The sequence below is a fragment of the Notolepis coatsorum genome, assembly GCF_963971535.1.
Source record: "Notolepis coatsorum genome assembly, chromosome: 2".
Lineage (NCBI taxonomy): Eukaryota > Metazoa > Chordata > Actinopteri > Aulopiformes > Paralepididae > Notolepis > Notolepis coatsorum.
In genome coordinates, this window is record NC_140166.1 from 149,718,269 (window position 1) to 149,730,295 (window position 12,027).

At 46.9% G+C, this 12,027-nt stretch overlaps 1 protein-coding gene across 1 annotated transcript in view; it reads left to right on the forward strand.

Annotated features, from left to right (window-relative positions):
* The window catches only part of gorab (golgin, rab6-interacting), a 30,316-nt gene that overhangs the window by 5,634 nt on the left and 12,655 nt on the right, over positions 1 to 12,027 (forward strand). Inside the window, exons 3-4 of the mRNA XM_084338055.1 lie at positions 1,631 to 1,732; positions 3,044 to 3,184. Coding sequence (XP_084194181.1) covers positions 1,631 to 1,732; positions 3,044 to 3,184 — 243 coding nt within the window. The remainder of the gene's footprint in view (positions 1 to 1,630; positions 1,733 to 3,043; positions 3,185 to 12,027) is intronic.

Below are 12,027 nucleotides of genomic sequence, written 5' to 3' on the forward strand. Positions count from 1 at the left end.
TGTAATCATGAGTCAAATGAGCTCCACAAGGCGTGGCATTGGTGCCAAGTTTGTGTGAGATGCAGGGTTCGCACAAGGTCCTTGAAGTGCTTAAAGTGCTTGATTTGACAAAAAAAGTCAAGGCCTGGAATTCCTTAAACAGCCCATTTTTTTTAACAAGGTGCTTAAAAAGTCCTTGAAATTCAAATCAACCATTCGCATTGAAAGTTTTGTTCATCCATGATAAAATTGTTCTGAATCAAGAAATACATAATAATTTATCTAAAGTGTAACTAATTGTCGGAAATTGGTTTTAAGCCATAAATATTGGATCTGATTTTTTTTTTTCAAAAAAAAACTGCATTCAAAAGTGAATTGTATCCTTTTAAATGCCCCTTTATCTGCCGGAGATTATTCTCATCTTAATCCCTTCTCTGCCAGTACTGTAAGTCTATGGAGATGTTCCCCTTCTTTGCAGGGCTATAACTTTTTAAATTGTATTGCTAAATTGACATTACTATGGCCCATTCAACATCAAGTATCTATCGTTTAGGATGTAGCAACGTTCTACTTTTTCATTCACACATTCATACTAAAATACGGTCTAAAGTATAAATATGTTTTTATCGTTTTATGCAGCATTCCATAGAACGTGAGTTATAGCCATAAATACATATATTAGATCATCAAATGTAGTTTGATACCGATTGACGCCAGATAAAAAATGTCAACTGTACGTGATCCTAGACGTTATGACTTATCATCAGCTGGTGCCCGGAGTGGGGGGGGGGGGGGGTTATAAGTCCGTGGCCGACGTTAAATCATTTATGTAGTATGGGTGATATATAGATCAGAGCAGTTTGTATGGATAATAATAATCAAACACGCTGAAACTCACCACAGCTTCCTTGTAGCGATGGGGGATGCTACTGGAGCAAAAAGATCGTTATTATGGGATGTCGATCTAGTTGGTCCAGTTCCAGGTTGTATAATACTAATGTACGTCCAATCATGTTGTTTATCGAGTTATGGCAACGGATCCATGTCCAGTGTGTCGAGATGGAGTCCAAATATGGGTGAGCACCACTTCCGGCCGCTCACTTCCGGTTTTGGCAACTCGCCGATCGGCCACCAGGTGGCAGTCTTGAACCGTTGGAGAGTTGAGCGGACATCTACAGCACCCGTCAAGTCTCCGTGGGTGAAATATGATTGCCATGACAGAAATTAGAAATATTGATCTCAAAGACTCTGTACGGCGTCATTGGCAGATTACGCATGGCGGAGAATGACGTCGTAACACGTCATTGGCGAGAAAAGGGTTAAGATGAAAATGAAATTAAAAATAGTGCTTGGGAAAGTACTTTAATGAATTTCATTTTGCACTGTCTGTGGGAACCCTGGAGATGTGTCCTGCGATCTCTGTGGTTAACGATGGCGCCCGTGTAAAAGTCCTGCCCGCTTAGGAGACAGAAACTGTTCCATTTTCATCATTAATTTTGAATGCTTTAATCTTCTTTTCATTAGAGTATTCTTGGCTATACATCAGTATAATCCAAGGCCAATGATGTCACATTAAGTGTCGGATTGATTCACGTTTATTGCTCGCTTGTCTGTTTTGCGTGTTCAGCAAAGTCCTGTTCTTTCATCCTAGACGAGAGAGGACGCGCCTGGAACAGCTCCAGCAGGATCAGAGGATGATGGAAGACAACAATAAGCTCAAGAAAGCTCTCCTCGCAAAAACCATCGCTGAGAAGTAAGTAGCTGGCATGTCATCAGGTTGTGCTCGGCTTACTGGCACCGGATCAAGTTCATGTTTGAAGAAACTAATAAGGCAATATATCAATGTAAATGTAATATAATTGATTTATTGCACTCTTTATTTAAAGCGCCTTACAAAGAAATGAGTGCATATCATCTAGCAGAGTAGCCCTGCCTGAAGCCTAGTAAGCCTAATATCTCTCTTGGGCTGAAGCCTAGTAAGCCTAATATCTCTCTTGGGCTGAAGCCTAGTAAGCCTAATATCTCTTGCGCTGAAGCCTAGTAAGCCTAATATCTCTGTTTGGCCTGAAGCCTAGTAAGCCTAATATCTCTTGGGCTGAAGCCTAGTAAGCCTAATATCTCTCTTGGCCTGAAGCCTAGTAATCCTAATATCTCTGTTTGGCCTGAAGCCTAGTAAACCTAATATCTATGTTTGGCCTGAAGCTTAGTAAGCCTAATATCTCTAATTGGCCTGAAGCTTAGTAAGCCTAATATCTCTGATTGGCCTGAAGCCTAGTAAACCTAATATCTCTCTTGGGCTGAAGCCTAGTAATAATAATAATAATGCATTCTATTTATAAGGCGCCTTTCAAGGCACACAAGGTCGCCGTACAACCATTTAAAAACAGTTAAATTCACAATCGCAATCCATTAAAAAATAAAAGATATAAAATCAGACAAAATAAAATCAGACATACGCCTGCCTAAACAGGTGGGTTTTAAATGGAATGATGGAGTCAATGTTCCTGATGTCGGGGGGGGGGGGGGCAGGGAGTTCCAGAGGCGAGGGGCAGAGCAGATGAAGGCTCTTGACCCCATGGTGGACAGACGGGCTGGGGGGACGGTCAGGTTGATGGAGAAGGCAGACCTGAGGGACCGGGTGGGAATGTTGATGTGAAGGAGGTCGGACAGGTATGGAGGTAAGCCTAATATCTCTTGCGCTGAAGCCTAGTAAGCCTAATATCTCAGTTTGACCTTAAGCCTAATATCTCAGTTTGACCTGAAGCCTAGTAAACCTATCTCTCTTGCGCTGAAGCCTAGTGAGCCTAATATATCTCTTGGCCTGAAGCCTAGTAAGCCTAATATCTCTGTTTTGGCCTTAAGCCTAATATCTCTGTTCTAGTCCAGCCGGTAACATTTTGAGAGAAGTGCGCGGAGTAGTCTCTGCAAGTAGGCTCCCTGGCCTACGCCTGGACCGGCGGAGCTCTGACCATGTCGTTTTCACATACGGGTATATAAATCAAACGAACTAATCGGGACGTTAAATCTATAATAATAACGCCGGTGTTCTTGTTGTTCCCGCCAGATCTAAGCAGACTCAGGCGGAGGCCGTGAAGCTGAGGAGGATCCAGAAAGAGCTGCAGGCCCTGGACGACATGGTGTCTAACGACATCGGCATTCTGCGCGGCAGGATCGAGCAGGCCAGCTGGGACTACAACACGGCCAGGTACAGGCGAGGAGGGCGCTGCCTGGGCTATTACCTAGAGCCATATGAAATCTGTTTTATTTTTTTCCAAATTCCATTTTATTCTTTTCCAAATTCCGTTTTTTCCGTTTTAATATTTCAGAATTCTGTATTTTGCTTTGTACGCTCATTTTACCATCAGAAATGGTGTCTAATAAGTAGGAATGAATAAATGTCCACAATTTAATAAGATATAACAGTCCATTTAATAGGGCTGTCGTAAATACTTCGAAGCTTCGTTCGATGGGCATGGGATTCGAATATGAAAATAAAATGTGATTATTTAAAAATATAAATTATATATATATATTTTTTTGCAAAATCAACTCTGCCTCTCTTTGTTAATTACAACAAGCAATGCTGTTTGTTATTTAAGATGAGGTCGGACTCGGTACTGACAGATTTGTGTTCATTGTGCTGCTTTTATAAAGCCTCAAATGACGGCTTACAATATTTCATGAAAGCAAAGTGTTTTGTTTATCTAAGATTTAAAAAGGTTTCAACTTTACAGCACTGACAAAGTTGAACAAAGTGCTGTACAAGTCCCACAACATAAAAAAATAAATAAAAAAAAATTATATATATATCTTTTTTATATACAGTTGATTCCATTTTTATTGCTCAATTCCGCGATTCCGTCCGCGATTCCGTGATCGCGGATTTCATATGGCTCTACTATTACCCCTTTCACTGCCACACGACAGAAGGTTAACCCTTTACTATCACACAACTGGTCGCCGTCGGTTGTGTGATAGTAAAGGGTTAACCTTCTGTCGTGTGGCAGTGAAAGGGTTAACCGGATGTCGTGTGGCAGTGAAAGGGTCATATAGCGTACTGGCCAATCGAGTCTCGCTCTTTGCCATACAGAGATATACCCCTATCTCCAGTACCTACTGTACTTCATTAATGAAAACAAGTTTCAAGTTTCTTTAATAGTTGTCATACAGAAGTACAGAATACTTTTATACAAAATGCTTCTTACTGTTACGCTCCAGAGACTGTGCTAGACAAGATAAGTATGAAATAAAATAGTATAGCATGTAAAATAGAAGTAAAAATATAGGTCACAGTGTTCAGTATAGACATATGTACAATGTTCGATGCAGAATAGAAGTAATTGAGTTACCATACAATATACTATGCAATGTACTAATATACAATACTATATAGTGCAGAGCAGAAATGGGATGAGGTACAATTTAGGTACAATTTACAGTAAGGTGTACGAGTTGTAGTGCAAATCCTTTACCAATAAATATAAAGTGTAAAGTGTGTTTATGATCTAAAGTGTGGAGAGTGGGTGCTGCAGTGTGTTGTTTGTTTAAGTGAGTGTGGGTGTGTGTGCTGTGTGCATTTGATGGTTGTTGCATAGTGTTTATTGTTCGTTGAGCAGCCTGATGGCCTGGGGATAGAAGCTTCTTCTGAGTCTTTTTGTGCTCGCCTTAAGACTCCGGTATCGCTTGCCTGACCGCAGCAGTTCAAAGAGGCAGTTATTCGGGTGGCTGGAGTCCTTGATGATTCTCTTAGTCTTCCCCCTGCACCGCTTGTTGTAAATGTTCTGGAGGGTGGGAAGCCCCCCTCCAATTGTGCGTTCGGCTGAATGTGTCACTCTTTGTAGTCTGCTACGGTCTTGTGCAGTGCTATTCCCAAACCAGGAGGTGATGTTGCCAGTCAGGATGCTCTCTATTGTACATGAGTAGAAGTTCCTAAGGATCTTCTGACTGACTTGGAACTTCCTTAGGTGCCTGAGGAAGTAGAGGCGTTGTCGTGCCTTCTTCACAACACTGTCAATGTGTGTGGTCCATGTCAAGTCCTCGGATATGTGGGCTCCGAGGTACTTGAAACTGTTCACTCTCTCAACCGGTGCCCCGTCGATGCTGAGGGGGCTGTAGTCCTTGACCCCCGACCTCCTGAAGTCCACAATCATCTCTTTTGTTTTGCTGACGTTCAGGGAGAGGCAGTTCTCCTGACACCACTGTGACAGATTCTCTACCTCTTCCAGGTAGGCCCTCTCGTCGTTGGCAGAGATCAGGCCCACCACTACTGTGTCATCAGCAAATTTGATGATTGTGTTGTTGTTCCGCTGTGCCACGCAGTCATGTGTGTACAGGGAGTAGAGGAGGGGGCTCAGAACACAGCCCTGGGGGGCCCCTATGTTGAGCGTGATGGATGAGGAGGTGCAGTTGCCTGCTCTTACCATCTGGGGTCTGCCCGTCAGGAAGCCTGTAACTGTTCCGCAACAGTAAGTGACTTCCGGGGTAGGCCTGATTGGCCCCGACAGGCACGTGACGCGGCAAACTCAGGACGCGCAACGAGGCTGCTGAGAGCTGTCGCGCGGAAATAGGCTGTCTATTGCCATTCTCTAACACAAACTCTAACCTTAACCAGCTCCTTAACAGCGCCTAAACTTAACCGTTCTAACCTTAACCAACTCCGAAAAAATGCCTAACCTTAACCTTAACCATGCCTAACCTTAACCATAGAAAGAATATTGCCATTCTCTAAGACAAACTCTAACCTTAACCAGCTCCTTAACAGCGCCTAAACTTAACCATTCTAACCTTAACCAACTCCGAAACAATGCCTAACCTTAACCTTAACCATGCCTAACCTTAACCGGCGAAAGAATACACGTTAAAAAAAAAATCACGTTAAAAAAAAAAGATTTGATGGGATTCGAACTCACCAACAACGGACCGCAGGATCGCAGGACCGCTGCTCTGCCAGGTGAGCTGAAGCGCCGAATGAAAGTCATGGCGTATTTGGACGGTTACGTAATTCCGCAAGCTCTGCCGCTCGGCTCCGCGGAGCGTGCCGCGCGGCAGAGAAAGTTGCGCGTCACGTGCCTGTCGGGGCCAATCAGGCCTACCCCGGAAGTAACTTACTGTTGCGGATAAGCTATAAGCCGTCAGGAAGTCCAAGACCCAGTGGCAGAGGTCATAGTTCAAGCCCAGGTCCCTGAGCTTGGCTATGAGTTTGGAGGGGACTATGGTATTGAATGTTGAGCTGTAGTCTCACATAGTTCCCCTGCCTCTTGTCCAGGTGTTATGCTGCTGTGTGCAGCACATGGGCTATGGTGTCCTCCGTGGATCTGTTAGGGCGGTATGCAAATTGCAGGGGGTCCAGGTTGATGGGGAGGGAGGAACAGATGTAGCCCTTCACTAGCTTCTCAAAGCACTTCATGGCTATGGAGGTGAGGGCTACAGGGCGGTAGTCATTGAGGCAAGCGGGCGTAGACTTTTTGGGTACAGGGATGATGGTGGACTTCTTCAGACAGGTGGGGATGACAGTGCACCCATGCACTTGAACAGGCCCCGCCCCAGTGTCTCCTATAAAACACCGGACATGGTCATACTCGCCCTTCCTCTTTTTTTTCGTTTCCATCATGGACGTTGCAGTGCACTCCATGTAACTAGTTGTTATGAAATGCAGAGAGAAATTGAACAATGTTGGGTTTTCGCCAGAGATTTTTCCAGCCCCTGGAATATTCTCTGCACATCCCTGATCTTCCATCCTAGGGCTTACCTACGCTTCCTTTGCAGGGTTTAGCGTATGAGTACCAGAGGCTGCCGTTCGGCTATTCTCTGGCTCCCCGCATCTTCACCAAGTGCGTGGAGACCGCACTGGGGCCTTTGCGTCGTCAGGGGTTACGAAGTGTATTCTGCCCTGGACGACGTTCTGGTCCTTGGCGGTCAAGGTAGATCGTCAGGTCTCATACCAGGCAGGTGGTGGAATTCCTCACCAGCCTGGGTTTAGCTGTAGACTGGAAGTAGAGTACTCCTCTTCCCAGTCAAGGTGTGGAGTACTTGGGCTTATTCTAAGCTCAAGGTCTATATGGGCATCCCTCTCGGAGCGGCGGCGAGTGGGTGTTCTCGGCGCGCTCGGGAGGTTCCGTCCTAGGACGGTTACGGCGCTGTCCGTGATGCGCCTGCTTGGTATGATGGCATCTGCTCATTCCGTGGTCCCTCTTGGCCTCCTCTTCACCTCATGAGGAGGATACAGAGGTGGTTTTCCATTATGGAAATAGACCCGGTGAGAGGCAAGTGGAAGCGGCTAAGGCCTGGGGCCCTCACCAGCGGGGTCCCCATGGGCAGCAGGCTGTCACACGTCACGGTCTTCACCGACGCCTCCCTCACTGGGCGGGGGGACGCGTCAGGCCAACGCAGTAGGGGGCAGCTGGCAAGACCATGCTGCCCGGTCTGCGATACATTCAATGTGTTGGAATTGAAGGCAATCCTTCTGGTCCTCAAACGGTGTTTTGATCAGGACGGACAACACGACGTCAGCGTCGTATATCGACAGACGGGAGGAGTACGCTTCCCCACGTCTGCACCGGTCGGCTGGCTATGGGCGTTTCTCCATCTGCGCAGCCTGAGGGCTCTCCACATCCCCGGTAGGGTGAATGTGGGTGCAGGTGTGATGTCGCAGGGCGGTCCTCACCCTGACGAGTGGGGATTACGTCCAGACATAGTCGGGCAGGTCTGGGACCGATTCCGCTGGTAAGGCACTGTCCAAACAGCGCCTGTCACATTGGTTGTGCGAGGACATTGCCCTTTGCTACACGTTGGCTGGACTGGCCCCCCCTGGGGGTGTCGGGGCTCACTCTGCCGCCTTGTTAGGGGGGGCCTCGGTGCAGGACATCTGTGCTGCGGCCTCTTGGTCCTCCCCGGGTCCCTTCGTTAGGTTTTACCTCATGGACATGACTGGGGGTTCTGTCTCCCAGGCGGTTCTGAGGTCTGGGACCTCCCCTGCCTCCCGCCCTTCGGTGGGTTAGCAGGGGTGTGTGGGTGTGTGCCACGGGGTTATGTGTCACACGTGGTCCCGCCTGTGCTGTGCCTTTTTAGGGGTCTCTAGTTCCCTCTTTTTTCGCACTTTGGTGGAGTTGACTGCCGCACCCTCTTCACTAGGAAGGGCGGGTGGACGGGACTCTCCTCCCCCCTGGTGGTAGGGCTTGTGGGTCCTCAGGGGGTACATTTGTTGGGCCATGCGTCTGCTCTGCCCCATATCTCGGTATGGCGAAGAGTGAGACGCGATTGGCCAGTACGCTATATAACGAAAGGTTATGACTATAACCAGGGCACGAAATTAGAGCCTGCCACCCGCCAATGGCGGGCATATTTTAGGTTTGGCGAGTGACACTGAGATTTTTTTTATATATGTGACACAAAAATGCATATTGTTTTTGGCCGGTAAGAAATATGCTTGGCGGGTAGAATTTTCCCATCTACCCGCCACTGGCCGGTGAGTCAAAGTTAATTTTGTGCCCTGACTATAACCTAGTTATACGAGTACTGGCTGAGCGTCTCGCTCTTAGCGCGCCCTGAGGTCCCTTGGTTGGGTTTTCTATGGTGGAAACTTTTTCCCGAGGAAGGGCGAGTATGACCATGTCCGGGGCGGGGCCTGGTCAAGTGCATTTCGTTAATGAAGTACAGTAGGTACTGGAGATGTAGGTACTGGAGATGGGGGTATATCTCGGTATGGCGAAGAGCGAGACGCTCAGCCAGTACTAGTATAACTAGGGTATAAGTCATAACCTTTCGTTAACCTTCTGTGTGTTGTCGCAGTGAAGGGGTTAACTGAGAATTGTGATTTACAATTTGTATTGGCTAAAGCAAACGGTAAGTCTTATCTCACAAAAGGGATTTCTGAAATGTTTTGAGAGTTTCAGTTGATTGTATCCCACTTTGTTAAACATCCATTACCAAGCAGGACTAATATGATAAACATTCATTACCCAGCAGGACTAATATGATAAACATTCATTACCCAGCAGGACTAATATGATAAACATCCATTACTAAGCAAGACTAATATGATAAACATTCATTACCCAGCAGGACTAATATGATAAACATTCATTACCATACAGGACTAATATGATAAACATTCATTACCAAGCAGAACTGACATGATAAACATCATTACCATACAGTTCAATAGAATAGAATAGATCTTTATTTGTCATTGTTGGTACAACGAAGATTGGTTAGGAACATCACCACTGGCATACAAACATAAGATATAGCATGTGCAAAATAATAATGTCAATAATAATAGTAATATAGTAATAAAGTATCAATGTCCCAATGTCCTCAATATATAACATACCATCATTGTCCCAAGTGCATTTAGTGCTAGTGCAAATAAATTAATAAATATAAATATTTCAGTCCAGTGAGTTAATGGAAGGAGGGGGGGGGGGCGTTGACTTGCAAAGGATGAAATATTGTATAGTGCAGCAATGCAAGTCCGGTTCAGTTATTGTTGTAATGTGGGAGTGGGAGTTATGTCACCGGGGGTGGGATGCGGGGGGGGGTAGAGGCTGTTGGTCAGTCTGCTGGTTCCGGACTGGATGGATCTGTACCTTCGGCCAGAGGGCAGCAGTTGAAGGAGATGGTTTGCTGGGTGGTACTGGTCTTGTAAGATGTTATTTATACGCCGTAGGCAGCGGGAGGTAAAGACTGTGGAGATATTTGGGAGGCTAGCTCCAGTGATCCTCCTCGCAGCCTTGACCACTCTGTGGAGGGCCTCCTTCTCTGCCCTGGTGCAGCTAGGAAACCACACCAGTAGCCTGTACGTGAGCACACTCTTTACTGTGCAGTGGTAGAAGTTGGCCATCAGTCCCTGTGGGAGTTTAGCCCATTTAAGCTTCCTAAGATAGAAAAGGCGCTGCTGTGCTTTGCCCACAGCAGAGGCAATGCTGACCCCCCAGGACAGGTCATCAGACATTGTCACGCCCAGAAACTTAAATTTTGAAACCCTCTCCACCTCCTCATTCCCAATGAGGAGTGGAGAGTGGCTGAGGTCACCAGTTCTGCGGAAATCGATGATCATCTCCTTGGTCTTCGTGGGGTTGAGAGCAAGGTTATGACCATCGCACCACTCCACTAGTTGCTTAACCTCCCTCCTGTATGAGGTCTCATCATTCCCTCTGATGAGGCCAAGCACTGTTGTGTCGTCTGCAAATTTTACTATGAGGTTAGATGGAGAGGAGGAACAACAGTCGTGTGTGAGAAGTGGGCTGAGTACACACCCCTGAGGGGCCCCGGTGCGAATGGCCAGGGTGGGGGATGTGTGCTTGCCAATCCTGACATGTTGTGTGCGATTTGTGAGAAAGTCCAAGATCCAGTTGCATAGTGTGGTGTTCAGTCAGAGTTTGTGCAGTTTACTGTGGAGCTTGTTGGGTAGAATAGTGTTGAAAGCTGACCTGAAGTCAACAAAAAGGAGTCTACCATATGTGTGCCTGTGCTCTAGATGTTCCAGCAGAGTGTGCAACACAATGGCAATAGCATCCTCTGTTGACCTGTTCTTCCTGTAGGCAAACTGGTTGTGGTCTAATGATGGCGGTATGGAGGCTTTTATATGTTTCATGACCAGTCTCTCAAAGCATTTTGCGACGATGGGGGTGAGTGCCACAGGTCTGTAGTCGTTCAGGCCTGTGACTTTAGGTTTCTTTGGAACTGGGACTATTGTTGCTGCTTTAAGACATGCGGGAACCCAGGATGAGCCCAGAGACAGGTTGAAGATGGTGGTGAGAACTGGGGCTAGTTCAGCCGCACAGTCCTTGAGCACCCGTCCCAGGACTCCATCAGGCCCCGCTGCCTTCCTTGTGTTGATGTTTTGTAGACTGAGTCTAACCTCATGAGTGCTCGGGACTATGGTGGAGCCCTCAGAGGGGAGAGGGGGCGACACCGGGTCCTTGTTGTCTCTGTTAAAACGTGCATAAAAGATGTTTAACTCCTCCGCTAGGGGGGGCGCTGCCGTTGACAGGGGGGGATGTTCTTCCCTTGTAGTCCGATATAGCCCCGACACCCTTCCATACCTGACGGGGGTTTGAGGCGCTGTTGAAGTGGGCTTCAATGCGGTTTTTGTATGACAGCTTAGCAGATCTGACTCCCTTTTTCAGGTCTGATCTCGCTGCACTGTATGCGTTGGTGTCACCTGATCTATGCGCTGCATTCCTGGCTCGTAATAGTGATTTTATGTTCTGTGTCATCCAGGGTTTGACATTTGGAAAGACGCGGATCTGCTTCCAAGTTGTAACAATGTCTACACAGAAAGTGATATAGTCGAGCACAGAGAGAGAGAAAATGTCCAGAGACCTACGTGTCGACACTCCCAGGCCACCGAAAATGTCCCAGTCTGTGGTGCTGAAGCAGTCCTGGAGTTTAAGGATGGCGTCCTCAGGCCAGATCCTGACAGACCTGGCTTCGGGTCTGCTGGATCTGATTTTTGGCGACACATGATCTGATAGAACTAGGTGGGGGTACACCGTGGCTCTATAAGCATGGGCTATGTTGGTATAAACCTGATCAAGTGTGTTTCTCCCTCTGGTGGCACATTTGATAAACATTCATTACCAACCATGACTAATATGATAAACATTCATTACCAACCACGACCAATATGATAAACATTCATTGGATTATCTGACATGTGATTTTCCATACCTAAGTAGATATTGTCATATATCGTGGTACCGCGATGTATCGTGGTATACATCAATATCGGGGGGGGGGGGCCTCTGAATATAGGGATCTTTCTTCCCTCAACCAGCCCTAGTTGTAGGTTGACTGCTGGCTGCTCCTCATGTGATGAGAGTTGTAGGTTGACTGCTGGTGGCTCCTCATGTGATGAGAGTTGTAGGTTGACTGCTGGTTGCTCCTCATGTGATGAGAGTTGTAGGTTCACTGCTGGCTGCTCCTCATGTGATGAGAGTTGTAGGTTGACTGCTGGTGGCTCCTCATGTGATGAGAGTTGTAGGTTGACTGCTGGTGGCTCCTCATGTGATGAGAGTTGTAGGTTGACTGCTGGCTGCTCCTCAT